Below are 27,017 nucleotides of genomic sequence, written 5' to 3' on the forward strand. Positions count from 1 at the left end.
CCCAGAATAGAAACCCCCAAGGTAGCCATAGAACAGGTAGAATGAGCATGATCCCCCATGGGCTCAGGCCGACCAGACATTTTGTACGAGAGCAAAATGCAGTGAGATATCCACCTAGCTAGAGTCACCTTCGTTACTGGTTTACCCAAGGATGGCTTAGCAAAGGAAACAGAGCGGCTCTGACTTGCGAGAGGCAGCTGTTCTGTGCAAGTAAAAGCGCAATTGTCTATGCATATCTAATGAATGCAGTCTGTACTCCCCCCTTGTTCTGGTAGTTAGGGAAGAAAACAGGCAGATTAATGGATTTGTTGATGTTAGCCTCAGAAGCCACTTTAGGTAAGAATGAAGGATTAGTCCTGAGGGATACTCTGTCCTTATGGAAGACAAGATACGGAGGTTTAGTACAAAGGTTCTGAAGCTCCAATACCCTTCTAGCTGAGGTAATTACAATCAAGAAGGCAGTTTTCAAAGAGAAAAACCAAGTCAACATAAGCTGCAAGCTCAAAGGGTGGACCAGTTAGAGCCTGGAGGACTAAGTTTAGGTCCTACGGAGGAACCGCATTCCTACAAGGAGGTCTTAAAAGAAAGGTGCCCTTCAAAAAGTCTTACAGATCTTAGTGGAAGCTAAAACACCAAGATTGTCCCAGATGTGTAAGTGGGAAATGGCCGCCATTTGAACCTTCACAGTCGAAGAACTGGCCCCTTCATGGAAAATATGAGATAGGAATTAAAGTACTGCTGGAATGGGAGCCATAAAAGGGTCCAAATTCCTACGCCCGACCCAGATGGAAAAATGTTTCCTTTTACTGTTGTAGACCTTCCTGGTAGAAGGCTTGTGACCAGGATGGATTTAACTGCGGACGAGATATCGGCAGTCATAGCCACTAACTGAACTGGATCAACCAAGCCAAAAGCTTGAGGTCACCCAGATTCGGAGTTTTCAATCCCGAAGGATGAGAGATCAGATCTGGAATGGGATCCAAGATCCAAGGAGGAGCTATGAGAGGATACTGTAGGTATGGGAATCAGGTTTGACGAGGCCAGAATGGGGCTAGGAGGAAAACCATGCTCCCCAAATGACCAGCTTTCTGCAAGAATTTTGTCATTAACGGGAGAAGGTAAGTATAAAGACCACCGGATGGCCAAACATGAACTAGAGCGTCTCTGGGGCTCTCCTCCAGCAGGGGGAATTAGAGCAAAAAACTCACTGCAGTTAGCGTTCGAAGGCGATGCGAACAGATCGCAGCAAGGTTGACCCCATTTGAGGAAGATCTGTTTCACTTTTAAGGGGTTCACAGACCACTCGTAAGGCGAGAGGATAGTTCGACTCAGCTTGTCCGCTAAAATGTTGGACCGACCTAGAATGTGCATTGCTAGCAGAAAACAGTTGGTGGATATCGCCCACCCCCAAATTCTCATGGCCTCTTGGCAAAGAGGGTAAGACCTGGTCCCCCCGTTTGTTGACGTACCAGACCACTGACATGTCTATCTGAACTGCAATAGTCCTCAGAGGAAGGGGGGCATGGAGAGCTTGCAATGCTAGAAGCACTGCCCTCATCTCCAGAACACTGATATGCAAAACAGTCTGAGTCCACATGCCTTGGACAGTTCTGCCCATGCAATGCCCCCCACCCCACCCTAGGCAAGAAGCATCCGTGGTCACCGTGGCTTGGAGTAGAGGCATCAAAAATGGCCGCCCCTCCTGAAGCTCTCGAGAATGGAGCCACCAAAGCAGGGATTCCCTGCAAACCCTGCTGAGTGGAATCGGGGAATTCAACGGATGTCGAAGGATGGACTACTGGACCTGTAAGGTCCATTGAAGAACCCTCCTGTTCAAGCGGGCTAGGAGTAAAAGGTTGATGGCTTCCACCATAGACCCTAGGGACCTCAGGACCAATTCCGCTGGTTGGGCCAGAGATTGTAGAAGGGCTAAGACGTGAGGAGTAAGGTTGCAGAGTCTGTACGACGTCAAAGCGGCCTTGGACTGAAGCACGTCTATTCTGGCCCCTATGAAGTCCAGGACCTGAACTGGCTGAAGGGACAATTTTGTAATTTATAGTGATCCCCAACTGGTGGGCCAAGAGCAGGAAACAATCCCTGGCTGAGCATAGTAGATGCCTGGTGGGAGTGGTGAGGAACCAGTCGTCCAGGTAAGGAAAGACCTATATTCCCTGAAGCCTCAGGGGGGCAGTTACAACTGCCATGACCTTTGTGAAAACCCTGGGGGCTGTAGCGAGGCCAATAGGGAGGACTGTGAACTGATGACTGGCCAACCAAAAGCGGAGAGACCACCTGGATCGCCTGTCCATGAGAATGTGATGGTATGCATCCTTGAGGTCTTTGGAACACATCCAGTCATTCTCCTGCAGAAGGGGGAGAATAGATTGAAGAGTGACCATCCGGAATTTCTCCTTGGCAATTAACAGGTTCAATGTAGACAGGTCAAGAATTGGCCTAGAGTCCCCCATCTTTTTTGGCACCAAAAAGAACCTGGAGTAATTGCCTGACCTGGACTGGCCTGGGGGGACATGCTGGATGGCTTTTACTTAGTAGCTCCTTTATCTCTAAAGCCGTCGCGTCCCTCTGACTGGGTAGAACATCAGGGAGGCGCCTCAACTGAGGGGGGGATTTATGAAGGGGATAGAGTAACCTCTGGATATTATTTGGAGCACCCAGCGATCTGTCGTGATGGACTCCTAATGTGCTAGGTGGTCCGAGAAACACCAGACTGCCTCCAGAGTAGTCTGGCAACCCTCAGGGTTGTTGCACCAGTCGGAAAAAGGTTCCCTTGACCCGAAAGTCTTCAGCCCGCCTCTACCTCTGGGCCGGCTTCCTTGTCCTCCCCTGCCTCTGAAGGACGAAGGGTCCAGAGAGCAACGGGATTGTTGAGATTTCTGGAACCACATCTTTTGACCTCTGGTTCCTGGAAAAGGACCTTTGAGGAGACTAGAAGTGGATTCTGATGGCAGATAACTTCCCATCTTTCTCGCTCTGGAGCAGCGCATCACAGACAGTCTTACCAAACAGCATAGATCAAAGGGAGCGTTCGAAGGACACCTTTGAAGGGTTCCATAAAATCACAAAGTCAGAGCCAGGCGTGACACCACTAGGCGATGCCTGCTCTGCTGGCTCTAGCTGCCCCATCCGTGGCATGGGAGAGAAGCCACATAGGTGCTGCATATCGATTTTAGAGTGACCATTTGTGCCGAGAAGGTTAGTTTGTCCTCGGCCAACAGACTCCTGGAGTGACCCAGCATACTCTTTCACTAGATCCCACTGAAGCCTAATCACACGTGTCAAGTAATTCAGCTCCCTTATGGAAAAGGTGGCTGAAGGAAACATCCGCATTCTGATGCGATCCATCATCAGAGACTCCTTGTTAGGAGGATGGACCTAGGAACTATACTATGCCTGTTCCTTCTTGGTGGCAGCTGCCATGACCAAGGCATCTACGGGGAGCCTTTACTCCACACTGTCCTGTCGGGGGAGTAAGTATCTTATCTGGTCTCCTGGGGATTGGCTCTAGTGTCCAGCTCCTTCCATGCCCTGGTAGTAATTAGATCTACCAGGGGGTCGGCCGGAGGGGACACCCAAGAGGTAGATGGGCCTGCGTTAAATGCCTCCAGAAACACTACTCATCCGAGTAAGGTTTTCGGGCAGACCACCCCCCTGTAATGCGCAGCACCTCCATAAGGTCTCCAAAGACGACGTTCTGGGGGAACCTTCCCCTTCCTCCAAGCCTGTCTTACGTGAGGGACTCTGGTGAGTCCAAGTGCCTCCTCAGACTTGTTTGTGAGGAACCTCCTCAGGGGGACTGTCCGAGGAGGGCTCACCAACAGGGGTCATGCTCCTCTACAGGAACTAGCTGGGGCATAGACACAGGCTGTCCCTGGGGCCGGATGATGTAAGACAGGCCCATCTGCAAGGGAATGATGGGTGGATCCATACCACGAGCCTGGGGCCTCTAATCCCTCGAGAGGACCCTCTCCACCATGTTGAAAGCCGAAGGTGAACCGCTCTCTTCCATGGGATCCGAGAACAGCCCCCTCCATATAGGAGCCGAACTCACTCACCCCTCTGGATCCGAGGCTCAGCTCACGGCCCCGAGAGCTCGGATCTGAAAAAGGACCTGATAAACTAGTGTAAGGCCGGCGAAGTAGCGATTACTATTGGCGCACACTCCACAGCTCAGAGGCTACTCAGATCTGACTGCTCCAAAACCAGATAATGGATTGCAGGAGCAGCAATGGGGGAAAAGGAGGGGGCCGAGCTCCCCCCCCGGAGGGGGGGAGGCAAGAGCACTCCCATATGCATCTGGGCCCAAAGGAAGTGATGCATCATCCGGTCCATGTCCGCGTCAGAAAGGGTTGTTGTAGACCTGTAAGCCACAGAGGCTGGCAGGGAAGGCCACCTCGACGATCTCGAAGGTGGCCAGGGCTCCTTCTCTGGCTCCAGAGAGAAATGTGGGGAACAGAGCCGAGAGGGGGAGGACCCAGAAATCTTCAAGGGAGAACAGAGCTGCTTAGCCAGTTGGGCCGAGGGGGCAGAGTTGGCCTGTCGCATGTGGCTCCTATGCCTCTCCCTGCCCTTGTCTCTTTCTTCCCCCCTCTCCTCTCTTTCTTTCTAGGGTCCCTCTCCCTGGGACACAGTGGGAGGTTGAGTCCCGGCCAGGGGAGCAGGAGCCCTTGGCTGAACTGCGACTGGCGCCACTGAGGGAGAGGATAAAGTAGAGTCCACGGGCAAAAGGCCTGCTAAGATTAACTTGTTCTTCCTGTCTCAAAGCCGGGAGGTTAAAGGCAGCAGAAATCTGGCACCCTGACGTTAAATGTGCAACCCCCCAAGCAAAGAACGCAGCGAGTGTGGCCATCGGCTGAGGACAGCTTATGGCCACACAGACCATTTGGAAAAAATGGCCTTAGGGCCTTCGGCCATTACCAACACAATCACACTCCCAAACACAGATAAGGGGAAGGGAAATACACAAAGTTTAACTAAAGTAAATTAACTAGTGCAAGGGATTGATTAACACACTTTTTAAACTGGTAAGACAGAAAAACACCTATTCTAAACTCGTGCTTATAGAAGCATAGGCAAATGAGATCTGAGGACTGGAGGTAGCAGGGTGTTATGGGTAAGGAGAGGAGCTTGGATGTCTAGCTTGGAAAGCTGCCAGGTCAGATCCGATACCAACAGGTTGCTGATCAAGTTAACTACTTCAGATATAAACACACTTATAATACACATATAATTACACACATATATATAATACACATACATAATACACACATTATAAAGATTTAGTGAAAAAAATTCATGCAACTGCACGAAAAACAGCTGACTCAGTGGCAAGCATGATCAGAGGTAGTATGGAGAGGGGTATTATGGGTAGAGTCTTACCTCAAAAGAGTTTTTGGCTGGCACGAGCCATTTAACAGCAGAGATAGTTCTGCAGATTGTAACAGTGTTACAATTAGTAAAAAATAGAGGACTGACAACAGATCAGGTATTATAATCCTAAACATAAGTCAATCAAGGAGCAAGATGGCATGCAAAAGGAGAAACTACAGTTGGAGCACACATGGTAGAGGAACTGAAAAAACAGCACATCACACATGCAATTCTCTAAGATTATAAAATGGAAGCTACATGGACAACCCAACTGGAAGTACAGAAAAAGGATGGTTAAAATGAGGATATGGCAACTGAAAGACAAAGGACTTCAAAAGAGAAGTTGTGGGAGCAAAGAGAAAATGAAAATAATAATTTTGCCAAACTGGGTGCAGCTAGCTTATATGGGGGGGTGACTTGAGTAAAAAGGAATTCAAATCAATGAACCCATTAATAGACGCCAGGACCTGTGTAACAAAATAAACAGATTTTACCTCATATGCACTACATATACCTTTATCAAAAACTACAGACATCCTTCCCCAACATAGAACCATCTTAAATGATCTACTGATACTCTAAAGGCCATATCAAATTTACTTTTCACAAGATGAAAAACGCAAGAACAAGATACCTGAACAATTTTTTCCCAGGGAAGTAAACTTGCCCAAACTCCAGTGAAATACACTGGAGTAAATAAAACTCACCTAGGTTGTGGTTTCACGCCCCCCCCCCCCCCCCATATATACCAGCTCCAGGATCACACTAGTGTAGAAAAGGGCATTTTTTTTTTTTTTTACTTCCATACCCCTTTAACATTTAATGGGCCACAGCAGAAATGGGTACAACACTTGTTTTCAACCATTCTACTAAATACCTGCACCAGAAGACAGTACAAGGGTTAAGATGGGAAAGGTTTCCCTAACAGTTTAGTACACCAGCTGAAAATGTAAGCAGACCAGTGAAAATTAGAAGAGCAGCCACCAAAGCTACAGTAGTTGGGCACTCCATAGTGCAGCAGATAGACATGAAAAATGATAGTGAGACATTACTCCACTTAATTCTAAACTAAAAATGCAATGTCATTTTACTCGCTTGGCACCAAGGTAAAAGCTGCAAGAAACAAACTTGACCCTTGGTAGAAGGATTTAAACTTCATGCCCCACTGCAATCAGTACTGACATTTTACTAAAGTAAATATCTTCCAACCACTGGGCAATCACCACTGAAATTTTGTAACCTCAAAACCACCACCACCTGCTTGACTCATTTTGCCAGAGGACTAAAATAAAAACACAAGGCAATATCACGTGCATTCTCAGCTGTAGTCATGTTTCCCCACTTTCAACTTCCTTACCTCTCTTGGAGCTAGTGGGACTTCATTCTGAAGCAACTCGGACATTTCTGGGAAGAGAAACAAATTTGATTGACATTTCTACAAGCTTCCGTTACACAATTTAAATCACAGCCAAATTAAAGCTTCACATGTAGTCCTTAAATCCAAGGATTCATCTAAAAATTTAATTGTTAGCCTATACAGCATCATGAGTGCAAGAATGCAATGTACACCTTTTTCACAAGTGCAGATAAAAATTAGGCAAGGCTAAGGTTAATTACTTTTTAAAATGCATGCACTATATGGACACAAAAGCAGATAGCACGTTAAGTGCAAGTATTCAGCACCATATTGGAGGAGCGTATCCTCCTGCTTAAAGACCACAACCTCAACGACTCACCATTAGATAATTCATTGCATGTTTATTGTGACACTAAACAGTTGACAGCATTATTTAACACAATATCAACCACTATGCCAAAACAAAGCTATAATATATCTAGTATTCAAGCTTTTTGTTAAAGGCAGACACCTATGCTGTTGCAATATTTATAATACAGGTGGGTAGGGTACTTCTCAAAAAGGGATGGTCACTGCCACAGGCGGTGATCAGGCTTGCCCACCTTTGTGCTATTCCCCCATCCAGCTAATGCCCTGTAGAACCATGACAACCCTTTTGCCAACCCAATCAGGGCGCTAATGTAAGTAGCATGAGATGCATAAAGTTATGTACTTAACTTGGAATATGTGCTATCCAGTCATTCATCACAGATGGGTCTGATCAAAATTCTGATCCTAGCCTGCAACTGGACAGTTAGAGCTTAAGCTCCTCCACTTCCCATAATCACCTGACCTGCAACCCTCAGATCAAGCTTACTGGATAAAGAAAGCAGCACTGCCTGCTTAGAACATCCCTCAGAAGAAACATCCCTCCAGTTCTACCAGGTCCCCAGAAGGAAGGGGGGGGAGAGGGGGGAATGTGATTAATGACGCTGGATAGCAGATTCCAAGTTATGTTAAGTACATAACTATCTGATGCTATCAGTGTCAATCACGGATGGGTTTGAGTTCCCAGCTTTGAACCTTGGGTGGCCTCAGGGAAGGATATGCCAGAGTAGAGAAAAGTACAGGTGTGTACACTTGCCATAAATGTAGATGTTGGAGTGTATTCACTGTTGGTCATATTTGTGTCATCTGCTTGCAGTAGCCCTCAGTCGGCCTGATCAAGGTCTTTGGTCCTGCGTCGGTTGCAGTCACATCTTCCATGATAGCCAAGATTGCCCACTCCCATCTATTGTCAACACTTCTCTATGCTTCACCTATATTTACCAACCTTAAGAAAACAAACCTCAACAAACTCACCATATGCTATAATAGCATCGCCCGCTTCGCCACTAGCAACCCCTTCAGAACCCACCACTGTAAGAACCTGAAACAACTTGGCTGGCTGGAATTCCAAAACCTTCTGCTCATTACCCAACTAAACATTGCCCACAAAATATTGTACCAGCCTACAAACACCCCCATACTCTCAGAACTTTTAATACCTTACAATAATCTTAACTCCCTTCGCTCCTCTAGGAAACTTATGGCTAAATTAACAAAGTCCAATAACTCAGCTGGTGACTCTTTTCTCTAGCACAGTAGGAAGGAACTGGAACCTACTACCTAGTGACATAACACTAATCTCATCATTGCCCCTCTTCAAACAAAGAATAAAAGAACACTTGAAAACCACTGGCTCTGTTCCTGCACTAAACCTGACTAAACTTCTACCCCACTCTATCTCCTTATTACCCCCATATCTCTCACCCTCTTCACTGAACAACTATCCCTTCTCTCACTTACTTCTCTCCCTCTTCTCTGAAAATTTGCTTAATCCTTTCATATCCTTTCTTTTTTTACTAAACTCTTACTTTTTCCCCCACTTCCTCTCCCTACTACCTTTCCCTGATTTATGCTTCTCAGTAGTTTTAGTTTGTTTATAGGAAATGAAATCTCTTCCCACTTGTAAATAGTTTTTGTATACTAACTTTGTTTTATTGTCTCTCTATTTATCCTGGTAATTTTCTTGTATATTACTTCAAATGTATGTTTTTTGTATATCTTCTGGAGCTTTTCTCCCCGGGCCTCTACTGAAAATGGAAATAATTCCAGCTAGACTAGCCCGGTCAACAAATGTAAAATAAATAAATAAAATAAATGATGTCAGGAGTATAAAGGATGCAGCTGATGCCATTACATCAGTTTTTCTTGCCCCAGATGTCAGGTGCCCTCATAATGGGAAGCAATTACACCCACAAGGTTATACCTCCAACAAAAAAGCAAATACACCAAAAATTTTAAGCATAATGAAAAAGGAATAGCGGCATAGCCATAAAAAAGATAGGGGGCTGGAAAGAGGGTAACCAGGACTGCAACAGTGAATACACCAACATCTACATTTATGGCAAGTGTACACAACTGTACTATGTTCTGCACGTTTCACTGTTGCAGTCCTTACATTTGGGTAGATTACCAAAGCTAAGGATGGGAGGAGGAACTTGAATAGGATTAGAACCAGCTATAAGGCCCTGCCAGACTGCAGTAGCAAAACCAGCCCTGGATTTACAAAACATTGGCAAATGGTAATGCTTGGTGAAAGTATGTACAGAACTCCAGGTAGCTTCTAAGATGCCTCTGGTAGGGACACCTCTGAGAAAGGCTGTAGAAGTAGATGCAGCCCTGGTAGAATGTGGTCTTATCCCCCGTGGAATGTTTTCCATGGTGCTTATAGCAGATATAAATGCAGTGGCCTATCCATTTTGAAATGGTTTGCTTTGAAATGGCCTTCCCCTCTGCCCCTGCAGCAAATGCCACCAGCAGCTGCTTATATTTCCCAGAGAGGTTTAGTTCTTTCAAAGTAATATTTAAGTTGTCTATTCACATCTAAGGAGTGCAGTATACGTTGCCCTTTGTTCTGTGGGTTAGAAAACGTTGGCTAATGAATGGACTGATTAAGAGCCACACTGGATACTATCTTGGGCATGGAGGGATTGGGCCTGAGGGACACCCTGTCTGCATGAAAGATGATAGGCTCCACTGCCATAAGGGCCTGTAATTCAGACACCATTCTTGAAGGAAGGCCGTTTTCCAAGAAAGGAGTTTCAACTCTGTACTTGCAGCTGGCTCAAAAGGAGGCAGTGAGTTTTTCCAATACAAAGTTAAGGTCCCAGGCTGGAGTTGCGGGTCTCCTAGGTGGTCTTAAGTTCTTGGCCCCCTCTGAGGAACTGCTTGAGCAGTGGACGAGAGATGAGGGGTGGTACTGTGTTGTAGTGAGCCGAAATGGCTGAGCCATGAATTTTGAGGGAGGAAAAGGAAAGACCCTTGTGAAGCATCTCAGTCAAGTATTTAAGAATCTGAAGTAAATTGGGCACTGCTGTGCCCATCCCCCAAGCTTGGTTCCAGGAACAGAATCTTTTCCATTTTTCAGCATAAGATTTTCTAGTACTAGGCCTCCTTGCCTCTAGGAGAACCAACACTTGTTTACTGAAGGCTGGTAACAGAGCGCAGGCAATTAGCCAGGCTAAGGGTTTGAAGAGGAGGGTGCAAAATCTGGCCCTCCCACAGGGACAGCAGGGTAGGGATCTGTGGCAGGTGCCATGGATTCAGCAGTGACACTGTGCAAGAGGGGGTGACCAGTGTTTGCGTGGCCAGTCTGGTGCAATCAGTATCATCCTTGCTTTTTTCTGTTTGACCTTTAGTAGTACCTTGGTGAGAAAAAGAGGCGAAGGAAAGGCATAAACTGATGGATTTTTCCAGGAGAAGGACTGGGTATCCACTTTCCAAGCTTGTTTGTGGAGAGTCCTTGTGCAGAATTTGTCCAGTTGGTAGCTCTGGGGGGGCAAACAGGTCTGTATTTGGGCTCCCGAATAAGTTTAACATGTTGAATATCTTTGGTTCGTTTCCACTCGTGTGGGTCCCTGAGATTTCTGCTTAGTCTGCCAATGTGTTTATTTTTCCGGGCAGGAATTGAGCCTGTAGGTGCACTTGGTAGCTCAAGGCTGTGTTCCACAGAGCCATGGCTAGTCTGCAGAGGGTATGAGTGGGTTCCTCCCTGCTTATGTACCACAACAGTGGTGTTGTCCATCTTTACCAATAATTGTCCTGGAAGAATGTGGTCCTTGAAGGCTGTCAAAGAATTCTGTACAGCTAACATTTTTTGATGGATATGCAGGTGCATTTGACTTGGGTTCCATTTGCTCTGAAAGCACTTCCCTGCCAAGTGAGTCGCCCATGAATAGTCTGATGCATCTGTTAGGGTTTGGGCAGCAGGGGGTTGAGTGAATGGCAGCCCCTTGTTTTGGTGGCAGGCCTCTGCCCACCAAAGGGATTCTAGCTGTAGGCAAGGTATGATCGAAATCATTGCTTCTAGATCCTGAGAATGTTGACACCACAGGCTTTTTAGATAACACTGTAGTTTCCTCATGTAGTCTTACATACGGAATTACTAGAATGCAGGAGGCCATGAACCCAGAGGCTTGTAGTATTTGCCATGCAGATAGCAGGTTCTGTGTGTCCACTAGTATGAAGTTGTCAAATGAATTTGTTTCTAACGTGAGGAAAGCCATCTGGGAAGTTGTTCAAGCTTGCTCCCAGGAATACAATTTGACAGGGTACCAGATGCGACTTTTTAGTTTACAGTGTACCCCAAACAAGTTAAAATTTTTTTTTTTTTTACAAATGCCAGATGATTCAAATGCATGTCCTGGCTTTCTGCCTGAATTAGACAATCACCCAGGTATGGGTATATTTGAATTTTTCTTTGCTTACAAAAAGCAATGACAGGTGCTAGGCACTTTGTGAATACCCTGGGCACAATAGATAAGCCAAAGGGCAGTGCAGAAAACTGATAGTGCATGTAGCCTGCTTTGAAGCTTAGGCATCTTCTGCAAGATTCCCCAACTGGGATGTGCAGGTAGGCTTCCTTTAAATCCAGTGTTGCCAACCAGGCATCTTTGCCTAGCATAGGAAGTAATAGAGTTAGCATCTTGAATTTTGGAATCACCAAAAAAGTGTTTAAGGTAGAAAGGTCCAGGATAGTTTGCCATAAATTGTCTTTTCTGGGTACCAGGAAAAGTCTTGAATTAAAAACTGTCATCTTTCCTCTTCCGGTACACTATGAATAGCCTTTATGCTTGTAAGAGTACTTGCTTTTGAGCCTCTGCCCATTGATTTGGGGGTAGATCTGACCAAACTTTTGGGGTTGGTAACATGTGGAAGTGAAATCTGTATGCTTGGGAAACTATTTAAAACTGAAACAAACCTCTGCGGGTACAGCAGCTGCACGGTCTTAAAGTCAATGCAAACCAAAAAATATTAAGACCAGCATACAGTGGCTCCAAATACTTTATTGGAAGTATACTTAACAAACCGGTTTCGGCTGTATAGTTACATTACCCTCAACAGTGTAGTTATCAGCAAAGTAAGAGATACTTTAAATACATAATTCAGAGGACATGTGATCAATTAAAGATGCTCATTAAGCCCTAGTTTAAAGAGACCTCAGTTTAACAATCCATTTTTTCTCCGTAGTGTTCAACAAATCATGCCAACCCAATTTGTTTCTAGGTCTCATTTTATCAACGATGGTGAAACTGAATGGGGCATTTTTATGTATCATGGCATGTTTATAGAGGGCATTGGTTTCTTTGTGATGTTTTAATGTCTCTAAGATGTTCAGATATTCTAAATTTAATAGGTCTGGAAGTTTGCACTATACAGAATGCTTAGCAATTGCAGCTAGCTAAATAAATCACCCAATCAGAAGTGCAATTAGCAAAAAATTAAATATAGACTTGAGGGGTATTTTAGCTGCTGAAGCTTTTGGTTTGAAATATCCTTGAACAGCGAACACTGACCACAAGGGTGGCAGCCAATTAAGGGATCACCTGACAGTAACTTGGGTAGATTTTTTTATTTGGATGTTGACCATGTTTACAGTGGTTAAAAAATGCATTCAAATTTTTGCCTTTCCTAAATGAGAACAGACATCACCCAAAATTTTGCAGTCTCATGTCACATATCAAGATATTCCAATGATGTACAATATCCATTAGTACCTTGGTGTTCCGTCCATATGTGGTTACTTATCTGGGGGGCCCACCACCTCTATCGCACTTGTCTTGATGTTTCATGTGCAAGACTTGACCCATTTTGTAACCTGTCCCTAAATCAACTAAATCAACCCTAAAATGTATGATACAAATCCAAGATACAAAGAACTGCAAAAGACTATGTAGAAAGTAATCCAAGAACGACCACTGAAATACCGTTTATTTACTGGAAACAAGCAGTGTTGAGCGTTTTCATACAATGAAATATTGTACTTCAGAGTTGCAAACACAATCTATTCAATTTAAACTAAAAAATGGCAATGTCATAATTATGTCATTTCCTTCCTTAATGTTTTTCAAATCAAGCAATACGTATTGCATACATAGTATTCCCTAACTGTATCTCTGTTGCCCTCAGCCTATCATAAGCATTCACCTATATCTAATATACTTAAAAATACATTTATAAAACATAAATTAAATATAAAGTAGTTAAATATCAAGTCCCTATATAGCTATATGTATACATATCTAAAACTCTAAAACAAAGCATTTTACAAATAAATACTTTTATACTACACTTACACCTTCATATTAATACCTATTTAATGCATATTAAATATGAAGCACATCTACGATTTAAACATTTTTTATATACAATGCTAGCAAATTACTTCTTTTGAACGCCTTTAATTTTAATATAGGCGCTATGGAGCAGCACCTGGCCACACACTGACCACTGAAGTCCACCGGAAATTCCCCGAAAACAATTTGCTTCTCCATGCCAGTTTCCATCCACACCACATTTTAAGAACATCCCCAAATCTCAATTTATGAGATGAAACGCATTTGTTCCGATAGTAACCTATATACGTTTTAGGGATGATTTAGTTCTTAGATTTAGGCACAGAGGTTACAAAATGGGTCAAGTCTTACACACGAAACACAATGTAAATATGGAGCATGACAATCTTCTTTGTAAGAGTGCGAAAGAGGTGGGGGCCCCCAGATTAGTAACCACATATGGACGTAACACCAGGGTACTAATGGATATTCTAATATCTTGACATGTGACACGAGACTGAGCAAAATTTTGGGTGAAAGATGTCTTATTTAGGCAAGGCAAATCTTGACGCATTTAACCACTAAAATCAACTTCCAAATAAAAAATCTACCCAAGTTACTTTGTCAGGTGATCCCTTAATTGGCTGCACCCTTGTGGTCATTGTACTCACTGTTCCAGGATATGAAAAACCAAAAGCTTCAGCAGCCAAAATGCCCCTAGTCTACATTTCATTTTTTGCTGATTGCACTTCTGATTGGGTGATTTAGCTAGTTGCAATTGCTCAGCATTCTATATCGGGCAAACTTCCAGACAGCTTAAATTTAGAATATCTGAACATCTTAGCGACATCAAATATACCAATGCCCTCTATAAAAATTTCCATGATGCATAAAAATGGCACTCAATTTCATCACTGATAAAATAATCAGACCTAGAAACAATAAATTGGATTGACATGATTTGTCACAGTATGGAGAAATAAATTGTTTGTTAAACTGGGAGGTCTCTCTAAACCAGGGCTTAATGAGCCTCTAAATGATCACGTCCTCAATTATGTATTTAAAGTATCTTACTTTGCTGATAACTACACTGAAAGCGGCTATATAACTTTACAGCCGAAACAGTTTTTTGTTAAGGATACTTTCCATAAAGTATTTATTTGGAGCCACTGCATGCTAGTCTTTCCAAACTATTTAAAACCCATTTGTCCTGGGTAATGAGCTCCCAGTTTTTGGCCTGCAGAGCAAGCTTTCCCCCTAAAGGAGCAGTCAGTTGAGAAGTGCTTGGAAGTTTTAAAGTCATTGAGACAGCTTTCCATATTGGGGGGGGGGGGGTGTCTTAAGATTTGTCAGCAGACACCCCCACTGCTTATTCTTGTGCGTACCCTGGGGCTGAAACCTGGGGCTTCTGCTGGTTCTGGGTTGAGTAGGCCTGGAAGAGACAGGAAAGGACCAATTCTTAGAGGGCCAATGCCTACTAAATCTTCGAGGCTGAACTTGTAGGAAATCTTAACAGTTTGCATAGATTTAGCTTTTTCCTCCATCTTTTTAAGAACTTCTACTTTGTTGCCAAACAGGTGGTCCTGATTTAAGAGATCATCCAACAATTTAGCTTTAACATGATCTGGCAAAGATTGTTCCTTAAGCCAAGCATGCCTTCTAAGTACAGACCCAGTGACAGCAGCCCTGCAAGAGGCCTCTAATGAACCAAACTCACATTGCAAAGCATGTTTTCCAACCTGTAAAGCAGAATGCATTAAATCCTGTAAATCTTTATTTTCAAGTCAGGAATCATTTTCTGTTTAAGCAATCCAATATGTTGCTGATACTTTAACATACGAAACTGACAGTTTAAGGCCCTAATGTACAAGGTTGCAAAAGTGCAAACCTTCTTACCCCCATCTATCCAATGCCCTGGAGTCTCTATCAGAAGGGGTAGGATTTTTGGCAGTAGTAGCATTAATGCCCTTGGGTCCCTTTGAAATAGTTTCAGGATCCGCAGTAGGATTTTTTCAAAAGGAACTTGAGAATCAAGAACCCTGTAATATCAGGTTTCCTGGGAGCAGGAGGCAAAGAATCAAGAGCCAAATTAGATTCGTAACGGGCAGCATCAACAATGTCTATACAGCAGGGACAGCTAAAGGCCTGTGTTAAGGCAGGAGTAAGAAGTCCCTAAGCCTCTTCTGAATCAAAGTAATCCTGGCTTTTCCAGCGGAAATGCTCCCTAAGAGTATGCAGTTTCACCAAAAAAGCAATCCTCTGGAGGGGATGCAGAGGGAACAGAGTCCTCTGCATCTGAATCCTCAAGCAGAGAAGGGTAAATACAGGTCCATCAGAAGTACAGTACAGTTTTGTACCTACCATAAATGTAGATGTTAGAGTGTATACCCTGCTGCAGTCATCACACTTGGGTTATCCTGCAGGCGGTCCCCGCAGTCGGCCCGAATTCCAAAGTCTTGGTGCGGCATCGGTTGCTGTTGCTTCTTCCCTGACGTTAGTGCACCAGGGGTATACAAGAGGCATCCGCCATTTTCTTCAGTTTTTCTTGCCCCCCCCCCCAAAAGATGGTCAGTAGGTAGTACCAATAATAAAAGCTTAGCACAAACACATCCCTCCAGCAATAAGCAAATACACCACAAAGGTTGTATCAGATTTTAAGGTATTGAAAGGTTTTAGTTAGGTCAGAGGGGATGGAGGGAGGGTAACCTGGACTGCAGCAGGGTATACACTAACATCTACATTTATGGTAGGTACAAAACTGTACTATGTTCATCATGTTACCCTGATGCAGTCATCACACCTGGGTAGAATCCCAAAGCTAAGGATGGGAGGTGGAGTCAAATAGGATTAGAGGGGGCTAGAACACCCTGCCAAACTGCAGTGGCGAAGCCACCTCTAGTCTTAGAGTAAAGTGGTAAGTGATTGTGTTTGATGGTGTGTACTGAACTCCAAGTTGCAGCTTCTTCCAGAATATCCTTGGTTGGCACCCCCCTAAGGAAGGCTGTAGATGTAGCTGCTGCCCTGGTGGAGTGGGGCCTTATGCTAGCAGGAACTGGTTTTCCATGACGGGTGTAGCAAAAACGTATGCAATGTCCTAATGAAGTTGCCTGTGTATGTCCAAGGAACGCAGGAGTCTTTCTCCTTTGTTCTGTGGATTTGGAAAGAAGGTGGGTAAGTGGATGGTTTGATTTAGAGCCACCCTGGATATCACCTTTGGCATAAAGGAAGGGTTAGTTAGTAGAGAAACTTGTCTTGATGAAAAATGAGGAAAGGCTCTATTGCCATTAGTGCCTGTAGCTCTGCGACTCTTCTGGCTGAAGTATTTGCTAGCAGCAGGGTAGTCTTCCATGATATAAACTTAGTCAGCTGAGAAAGCTGGCTCAAAAAGGTGGCAGCGTAAGTTTTTCCAGAACAAAATTTAGGTCCCAAGTTGGTGTTAGCGCTCTCCTGGGAGGCCTAATGTTTTTTGCCCCTCTGAGATGCTGCCTTAGAAGTGGATGTGAAAATAAGGGAGGATCCGTGTTGTATTGAGCTGAAATAGCTGAAGCATGGATTTTAATAGATGAAAAAGAAAGTCCTTTGTGTAACATCAGTTAAAATATTGTAGAATCTGAGGCATGTCCGGCTGAAAGGTACTTTGGCCTTGAGCTTTGTTCCAGGCGCAAAATCTTTTCCATTTGTCTGAGTAGGCTTACCTGGTTGCTGGGCCTCCTGGCCTCCAAAATTACATCCATAACAGCTTGTGAAAGAGGGGCTGGCTGCTTAGGTTATGTACCATGCAGCCAAATATAAGGTTTTGAGCTGGCTGTGTAGAATCTGACTGCCTTGCTGTGCGAGTAGATGAGGAATTTGTGGTAAAATCCATGGTGGGCCCTGGGCCATGTTCCTTAGTAGTGGGTACCAGTGCTGGCGTGGCCAGTCCGGGGCAATGAGTATCATTTGAGGTCTCTTCATCCTGACTTTCCAGCAGCACCTTTGTGAGAAAGGGCAATTGAGGAAAGGCATATGCACTCAGCATTTTCCAACTGAAAGAGTCAGTCCACTTTCCAAGCTTGATGGTGAAATGTCCTTGTGCAAAATTTTAAAAGCTGATGTTTTGGGGTTGGCAAACAGGTCTACGTCTGGGCGCCCCCCTTTTTGAGTTATCATTGCAAATACTTGTGGATCCAGTTTCCACTTGTGGGGATCCATGATGTTTCTGCTTAGGTAGTCTGCCAATGTGTTTTTTCCTGGCAGGAATTGAGCTTGTAATTGAACTCTAAGCTAGTGCTGTGCTCCACAAGGTCATTGCTTGCCTGCATAGAGGGCAGGAGTGTGTACCCCTTGTTTATGTACCACATTACTGTGGTGTTGTCTGTCAAGCTGTCCTGGATGTAAGAGGTCCTTGAAAGCTGTCAGCATTCTGTACAGCTAGCATTTCTTTTTGACCGATGTGCAGATTCCTTTGATCTGCAGTCCATATGCCGTGAACGCACCGTCCTGCCATGTGTGCCCCCCCAGGCATAGTCCGATGCATCTGTTGTCATAGTTTGCCTGGCTGGGGGTAAGGTGAAAGGCTGACCCTTGTTGAGGTGACATGCCTGTGACCACCATAGACACTCCTGTTGAAGGCAGGGAATGAGAGGTATCGTTTCCAAGCTGTGGCTGTGTTGAGACCATACGCTTTTCAGGTACCATTGTAATTTCCTCATATGCAGTTTTGCAAATGGTATTAGTAGTAGTATACAAGATGCCATGAAGCCCAAGGCCTGCAGAATTTTTCTTGCAGGGAGTTGGGTCTTTGTTGCCATTATTTTGAAGTATTGAGTTAGTTGTAGTAGTTTGGCATCCGATAAGCCATATGGGCCGTTGTAATCAAGCTGGCACCCAGGAATGTCATTTTGTGAGGGTACTAGTTTTGATTTATTTTCATTTACTGTGTACACTAGGCAACTTAGGTGTTTTACAAAAGTCAGACGTCGTAAGAGAATGTCCTTGCTTTCTGCTTGGATGAGGCAGTCCAGGTATGTGTATATTTGAATTCCTCTGTCTGCAGTATGCAATTACTGGTGCCAGGCATTTTGCAAAGACCCTGGGTGCAGTAGATAAGCCAAAGGGCAGTGCAGAGAATTGTTAATGGGTTGAACCTGCAATGAAACGGAGTTATCTTCTGCAATTTTGTCTGATAGGGACATGCAGGTATGCCTCCTTTAGGTCCAATGTTACTAGCCAAGCTTTCTTGCCCAACATGGGAAGAAGCTGCTGTAGTGTTAGCATCTTGAATTTGGGTACTTGCAAGAAGGTGTTTAGAATTGAAAGGTCCAGAATGGGTCTCCAAGCATTGTACTTTGTGGACTAGAAAGAGCCTAGAGTAAAATCCTTGGCCTTGCTCCTGTGTAGGTACCAATTGAATGGCTCTCATGTCCATGAGCGCTGTAATTTGTAATTGTGCCTCTGCCCATTGATTGTGGCAAGTTTGGCATTCCTTTTATCCTTGGCAATGTGTGGAAATGGCATCTGTATCTTTGTGAGAATGTCTAGGACCCATTTGTCCTTTGCGACAATGCGCCAGTCTATAAAAAAATGCTAATTTTCCTCCCAAGGAAGCTGCCAAGAGTGTTTTGCTTGGCAGTTTGAGGTTTAAGTCATTGTTTGTCTTCTAGTAGTTTGGGACCCGTCTTCTCCTCCCTTCTGTGTTTCATTGTCCCATTGGCAAGGTTTGTAAGGGATTTGCGCTTGTCTTCTGCCCCTTGGGCGCCTGTATTTACTCCTCGGTGGTCTGTCAGAAGCTGGAAAGGACCAATTTTTTGCTGGCCAATTTCTGCTGAAGTGTGGGGGTTGTGCCTGTAAGAAATCTTTGACCGTATGCATAGATTTTGACTTATCCTCCATTTTCTTTAAAACCTCTTCTGCTTTAACCCCAAATAAGATATCCTGTTGTAAGGGTGCATCTAGTAACTCTGCTTTAACATGATCAGGCAGAGTTTGTTCCTTTAACCAAGCATGCCTATGTATAACAGACCCAGTAACAGCTGCTCTACAGGAAGCTTCCAAGGAATCAAATCCACATTGTAAAGTATGTTTGCCCACCTGTTCAGCTGCATACAACAGATCCTGCATTTCTTTGAATTCAGACTGTTGAGGGTGCACGCTCATCTTTTGTTTTATTTGAGACATTAGGAATTGCTGGTATTTCAGCATGCGAAATTGACAATTTAGTGCTCTCATAGCTAGAGTAGCTGAGGTGTAAACCTCCTTCCCCCACCTATCTAGTGCTCTGGAGTCCCTTTGAGGGTACAGGATTTTTAGCCATAGAAGCCTTAGCCCCTTTGGGACCCTGGGAGATTGCCTCTGGGTCAGCAACAGGGCTTTTGTAAATGAATTTGAGAGAGTCATGCACTCTATATCCATCTGGTTTAGCTGGAGCAGGAGGCAGAGAATCTGGATTTAGACTAGATTCTATGTAATCATCCACAATGTCTAAAACTGGAGGGATAGCAAATTGTCTGTGCTGGGGGAGTAAAAGGAACTCTGAGCCTTTTCTTTGAGTTGGAGTAGTCCTGACCTTCCCAGTGGAAATGTTCCCTCATGGTATGCACGGTTTCCCCAAAGGAATAGTCTTCAGGGGAAGAAGCTGAGGGAATGGAATCTTCAGCATCAGAGCCTTCATAAGGGGGAAAGGAGTAATCCTGTTCCTCAGAGGAGGACGCATAATCCTCCTCTTGTCTAGGCCTTTTGTCTGGGGGTGGGGGGGGTTGGGAACCCTTGATTAAAGAAATCAAATCTACCGCCATTTTAAGCATCTGTTTCTTAGGCATGGGGCCTTGAACTGGACACTGATGTGCAGTCTTAGTTTTACAGGAGTCTTAAGCTTAGCATAAGATTTTATGGTGAGAGTAGTCTGTCTGAAGACACCTTCTGTAACAGAAGGTGTTTCCGCAGCACCGGCTTCTTCTGCAATGTTGTCGGTAGGGCCTAAAGAAAAAGGCTGCGTCTGCTTAGAATGCTCTGCTTGAGAATCCAAAGCGGTCTGGGGTTCCAATTCTGCGGTCATCAGGGTCTGCATAGGCGCCTCACTGAAAACCGGAGAACCAGCTACCAGCCCAGCCGAGGCCTCAGAGTCTGGCTTGGATCTAGGCTGCCTGTCTTTCTTTGCGTTTATGCATGCCGGTAGTCAGTTGCTCCGACGGCAGTGTAATTAAATTTCCTACCGAAGTAGTGTCGTGCGAAATCAAAGCGTCGCTTCATAGTTCGCTTAGTGAACCAAGCAAAAAAACAACTAGTGACGTTGTGGTCTGGGCCTAGGCAAGGTATACAATAAGAATGAAAGTCCTTATGAGGTATTTGCTTCCCACAAGAAATGCAATTGTTAACTTTTTCTGACATCGGACTGAGGCAAGAAATGGTTCCCCAATGAGGTACTTAGCTTTGAAGACTTCGGACTGAAATTTGATTTGAAAATCTCAGGTGTCAGCCGAACGGCACTTGCGAACTGCTTCTGCTTTGGGCACCGCGTGGCAAGAAAGACTGAAGAAAATTACGTCAGATGCCTCATATACCCCTGGCGCACTAACGTCAGGGAAGAAGCAACAGCAACCGACGCCGGACCAAGACTTTGGAATTCAGGCCGACTGCGGTACCGCCTGACGGCAGGATAACCCAAGTGTGATGACTGCAGCAGGGTAACACGATGATCAAATAAAATCATGGTCAGAAGATTCATAAGCAAATTCAGTCCTAGGTCGCATAGAAGGGGATGGTTGACTTTCCCCGATTAAAGTTATAAGGTCTTTAGCCATTCTTATTCTTTAGGCAGAGGCCTGAGCATGCGGCCTGGGCATCTGTTTTCTAGACATGGTTCGAGCTTTAGGCCTTAAAGGTGGCATTGATTTAATATGCAAATCCATAAGCCTGAATACACCCTCAGAAGCCAGTGCATGAACAGCAGCTCCAGACGCATCCAAGGCAGAGACATCCACAGCTTCCACAGTTGAAGCATCTCGGGGCATACCGGACTCCAAATGGGTCTCCGTAGAGGCCTGCAAATTAGAAGCAACTGGTATCAGCGGCTGCAAAAGCACCTAAGTACCGGCAAACTGGTGACTGGCTTAGAAGTGTCGTCAGCAGCTTTGGACCTAGGCGGCCTGTCTATCTTTGCGCTTTTTCGGAATGCCAGTTGTCGGATGGCTTACGATTACTTATTTGGATAACTGAACAGAACAGAAATATTTAGAAGCGTAAATCTACTGACTGATCGTTTGTTGGTTAAATAAGGCACAAAAACAGCGAGGTACATCATGGTCAGGGCCTAGGCAAGGAATACAGTATGAAAGAAAATCTTTAGGAGGTATTTGCTTGCTACAAGAAATGCAATTAACTTTTACTGACCTCAGTAAAGAGCAAGAAAATATTTCCCCAACGGGGTACTTAGCTTTAGTTGAAGACTTCGATTCTGAAACTCGAAAATGAAAATTTCAAGAGTCAACCGACCAGCACTTGCTAACTGCTTCCGCTTCAGGCACTGCAAGAAAGACTGACAATGGCGTCAGCTGCATGTTTATACCCTTGACATCATGGAAGATGAGACCGCAACAAATGCAGGACCCAAGATTTTGATCAGGCCAGCTGAGGGCTACTGCAAGCAGATAACCCAAATGTGATGACTGCAACAGTGAAACACTAACATCCAAAGAAGCCCTGTTCCTAAACACTATATCCAACTTAGTGTGAAACAAAGGTATGGGGATTAGACCAAGTAGCAGCAGCACAAATCTCAAAGCAAGCTTAGCCAAGAAGGCTCAAGACAACCACAGATCTAAGAAGGCTTTAACTGGTCAGAACAGTTCCATATGCCTATCAGTAGGAAATGCAGCTTGGCAATCCATCTGGAAATAGTTACCTTAGCAACTCTGACCTTTCCTGGCCCGAGAGCCACCAAAAGCTGGTCTAAACTTCCAAAATTCAGCAGTCCTCTTAACATAGCTGCCTACAGACATTTAAGCAATGTGAAGTACACTCCCCCTTAGAATTAGGGAAGAAAACTGGTAGCTGAATAGGATTGGTTGAGGTTAGCTTCTGAAGCCACCTTTGGAATGAAGGATTTGTTCTAAGAGATGCCTCATCCTTCTGGAAGACCATAAAAGGGGACTTAATACAGACAGCTTGCAACCTAGAAACTCTTGCCAGAAGTAACTGTCACCAAGAAGGCAGTCTTCCAAGACAAATACTATCACAAGATGCAGCCGGGTTCCAAAGGCTTGTGTCAAAGACTACAACACCAGAGTTAAATCCCATGGTAGGGAAGGATCTTTGATACAAGGTCTAAGAGACTCTTGAATGCTTTGCACTGTTTAAAAGAAAATGTGACCCTTATTTAAATAGAAATTTGAAAGGGCCACCAATTGGAGTTAAATCGTGGAGAAACTAGTACCTTCCTAAGATAAGCTGACCGCAGCAAAAGGTCTGGAATGGGTCTGAAAAGGAATCCAAACTACATTGCCTGGTTGAAACAAAACCTTTGCCATTTGATGGAATACACCTTGGAATATGGCTTCTCAAATGCCAAGATAATTCTCACCGGAGAAGGGAGCATGGACTGGGGAAAAAAAAACACTGGAACAGAAGGAACTGAGCAGTTCGATTAAGTCTGAAGGTTGGAAAGGGGAAGCCCCGAGGGATTGGAAATGAGATCTGGAACAGGATCCAATAACCAGGGAGGATACTTCAGTTGAGACCAAGAACAAGGCCAGACGACGCCAACAGGGGGCAATAAGGATGAGGGTCTCCAGGTGGCACAATTTCTGCAAGATCTTGGGAATTAGGGCAGTAAGGGGGTAAGCATATAGTCCCAACATCCAATCGTGAAGCAGAGTGTTCCTGGGAGACTCCCCTGTCGGGGGTATCAGGGCAAAGTAGTTGCAGCATTTGTGGTCGACTGGGGAGGGCAAGAGATTGAAGCATGGTTGACCCAAATGGTTGAATATATAATGTGCCACTGACTGATTCAGGGACCACTCGAGGACTCAAGATAGACCTGCTGAGTTTGCCAGCCAGCATGCTAGAACTGCTGGAAATGTGAATTGTAAGAAAGCACCTGAAAGACATTGCCCATTCCCAAACTCATGACCTCCACACAGGGGACAAGAGTGTTCCCCCTTGCTTGCTGATGTACCAGACAACCGCCATGTCAGTTTCATTTGCTAAAGTCCCAAGGAGACGCTTCTGAAAAGCTTGCAACATTAGGACTGCTCATCTCCAGGATGTTTGTGCAATCTGGTCTTGAAGGACCACATGCCTTGAACCTTCCTCCCTAAAAAATGCTCCACCCCAACAGGGAGGTGTCCGTGGTTACTACAGCCTTGGGCCAGGGAAGACAGAAGGGTCTGAGATTTCAGTCCTGAGACTGAAGCCACCAAGCAAGGTGTCTGCACAAGAGTCATCCTGACAAGCATGGGATGAACCCAAGCAGACCACTGAACAGCCAAGATCCACTGCAGGACCCACATGCGATACCTGGTGAGTGGCACTAACTGGATAGCAGCTGCCATCGAGCCCAACACTTATAGAATTAGGTGGTTTGCTGGATGCTCTAGAACAAGCAAGCAATAGACCCAATACCAAATAAGTTGAACTCTGCATAGGGTGTAGTGCTGCAATCTGTGTCCAGTTGAACCACCAATAAACTCTAGATTCTGGCATGGACTGAATTTGGGGAGACAGTGATGCCAAGATCCTGAAAGAGGTTGAGGGTATAATTGGTGGCCATTGACAGTTGATGCCTCGTGGGGGCTGTGAGGAACCAATAGTCCAAGTACAGAAAGCCCTGGAAACCATGCAGTCTGAGATGAGCTGCCACCACTGCCATACATTTGGTAAACACCAGGGAGGGCTGTAGTGAGTCTGAAGGGCAGGGATCTGAACTTGACTGGCCCCTAACCAAAAGTGCAGGAGTCTCCTGGAGTGCCTGATCTTAAGAGTACACATTCTTGAGGTCCACTGAGCACATCCAATCATCCTTGCGCAACAGGCAGTATAGACTGAACATTACCCATCCAGAACTTGGACTTCTGGACAGCAATTCACTTCACCGAGATCCAAACTTGGATGCAGGTCACCAGTCTTTTGGCACCAAAAAGGAAAAGTTCCAGAGCTTCACTGTCCTGTTGAGACCTCTTCGGTGGCTCTTTTTAGAGGAGGGCCTTGAACCTCAAGATTGGCCAACACCCTTTGGTGGGTTGGAATACCCAGGAGAGATTTTGAAACCGGGAGGTCTGAAAAAAAGGAATTAAGTAACCCCTGGAAATAAAACACCCACTGATCCGAGGAGTGATTTGTCCAGGCGAGTGGGTGAAAGGATAATCTTCCTGCCTCCAGGGCAGGACAGTCAAGCAGTGCTTCATAGGCGTGTACTAGGCTAATGGCCCAAGAGCCTTTACAAACCTAGCCCATAGGATTACCCTGGCATAGTTACCCAACCTTAATCCCCAGTGACTTGAGTAGAGCCACTGGAGTGATTCCCCGAGGTGAATTTTTTTTATTTCCCATCCACTCAAATTTCTCTTGAAAAGTGCTTGCGATATACTTTGACATGTATGGGAAGTCTATTCTATAGCATGGGCAGTCTCTGGGTTACAAACCTGTCCCTCCAGCTTGTTCTGTTGATTGTGGTAATGAGGTTAAGGTCTCTGGAGCATGTGGTGCGGAAGCATTGGGATTTCTTTAGATGTAGCATTTCTAACAGAGCTGGGTCAGACATGGATTTCTAAGTCAAGCAGAGATTGCCTCTACATAGGCAATATGAGAGAATAGTTGGTGTTTGAGTCTGTCCATACAAGACAAGTGTTTAAGACCTAGGATCCTCCGAGGTACTTTTGAATCCTCTCCTGTTGTTGCAGGCGTCTGAGGTACATGCCAAATGGAACATTGCATTTGACTGGCCTGAGGGAAGAGCTGAGGGAGACCATGACCCTTCTTCCTGGATGTAAACCCCTTAGGAATTAGATGTGCCACATAAAAAAAAGACTTTCTGACCACAGTGGCAATGTCGTGGTCAAAAGAGGCTGCTGTCAACCTGTGTTCCCAGATATCTCATAACTGTTCAGTGGGCCACCATCAATGTAATTCATGGGAACCAGGTTTCTACCAAAAGGGAATGGCTACACATTTTTTAGCACAGAGCTTAAGGTCATGGTTCTGACACCAGTTTCACAGTGAGGGCTTTCTGTAGAATGTCATCACCTGGGGAGTTAATAGCTCCCAACTTGCAATCTGTGAACTTTGTCAGCCAGAGTCCCTTCATGTTGGCCTGGACTTCAGAGAAGTAGATAAATGGAAGAAGATTCGGGACCGAACCCAGAGACTCAACTCGTGACAGGTTAGTCTGACTTGGAGTCAGCTACTTTCCCACTGGGTTCTGTGAGCCAGTTTGCAACCCAGCTAGTGATACAAGGGTTGATGCCTAACTTAGTGAGTTTTTCTATGATTCCTGAGGGGGGAATGGTATCAAAGGCCTTGGCCAGATCAACGTAGGCTGTATTAACCACCTTGCCTTAATCCACAACTCTGGTGACTGACTCAAGTCAACCAGGTTGAGCAGGCATGATCTACCCTTCACAAAACCAAACTGTGTGGGATCCAGAGTTGAGATTACCTATATATCCTCATTAGGTCCACAATGATGCGTTCCATAGCTTTGCATAATCAGACTAGCCAGGCTAATGGGGCAATAGTTCCCAAAGTCTGTAGTCATTCCTCCTTTGTGGAGAGGGATGACCGCAGCAGTACGCCATTCGGTAGGGACAGTCATGAGGGGAGGCTGCGACTGAACAGGGCACACAGGTGGGATACCAGTTCACTCTGTAGTACATGTAGAAAACAGCCGGGGATATTGTCAGGTCCCACAGAAGCTGTATTCTTGGCCTTAGAGTGCTGTTTTAGCCTGTGCAGCAGTAATACTGGGTGCCTGGCAATCTACTATGCGACTGGTCCTTTGGTGGGGGAGACAGGTAAAGTTGGCACTGAATCCATCTGCCAGTATACTGGCAATATTGGTTGGCTCGGTACAGGAGGTACCATTATGCAGTAGCCATAGCGGGCTTTAGCACCAGCGAACCCTGCAGTTGCTGGGGGCCACCTTGTTCCTGGGGGACCTCCAACCACTGCAAGTTATCTTATCTTGATATTTTGTAACATGTCTACCAAAACAAAGGCTATGACAGGAATCTTGCTTATTTAATAAACCAGGTGGGTAATGTAACTTACACCTCCTTTAAAATTCAAAGATATTGCTGGTTATACTATGTTTCATTAAGCAACAGCTTTCATAAGTCCATTAAATATTTTACCACTGTGTGCCCCTAGCTTAGTCCAACCATGCTGGACACTCCACAAACGTATCCAGCTTTAAGTTCCTGAAATACCCACAGCTGCAAGGGACCCCACAAGCTGTGGCTGATTTGGGAAAAATGAGCAAAAATTTAATTTCCTGATTAGGTTGTTTAACCTGAACAGGGTTACGATATGGCTTATAATAAAGCTGGTAATGAACATAGACAAGGTAAGCACTAGAGATAATCAGCCCATCAAGACTGATCTCCATGCACATCTTGGAGTTAAACAGCAGCTGATGCTTCTGATCTTCAGGGATGGTTTTCCTG

At 44.9% G+C, this 27,017-nt stretch overlaps 1 protein-coding gene across 1 annotated transcript in view; it reads right to left on the reverse strand.

The window, feature by feature from the left end:
• The window catches only part of CAPRIN2 (caprin family member 2), a 1,868,571-nt gene that overhangs the window by 832,425 nt on the left and 1,009,129 nt on the right, over nucleotides 1-27,017 (reverse strand). The window contains exon 9 of the mRNA XM_044087251.1: nucleotides 6,746-6,792. Within this exon, the coding sequence (XP_043943186.1) occupies nucleotides 6,746-6,792 (47 nt within the window). The remainder of the gene's footprint in view (nucleotides 1-6,745; nucleotides 6,793-27,017) is intronic.

Source organism: Protopterus annectens, chromosome 11.part0 (assembly GCF_019279795.1).
Source record: "Protopterus annectens isolate FY-2018-M chromosome 11.part0, PAN1.0, whole genome shotgun sequence".
Lineage (NCBI taxonomy): Eukaryota > Metazoa > Chordata > Ceratodontiformes > Protopteridae > Protopterus > Protopterus annectens.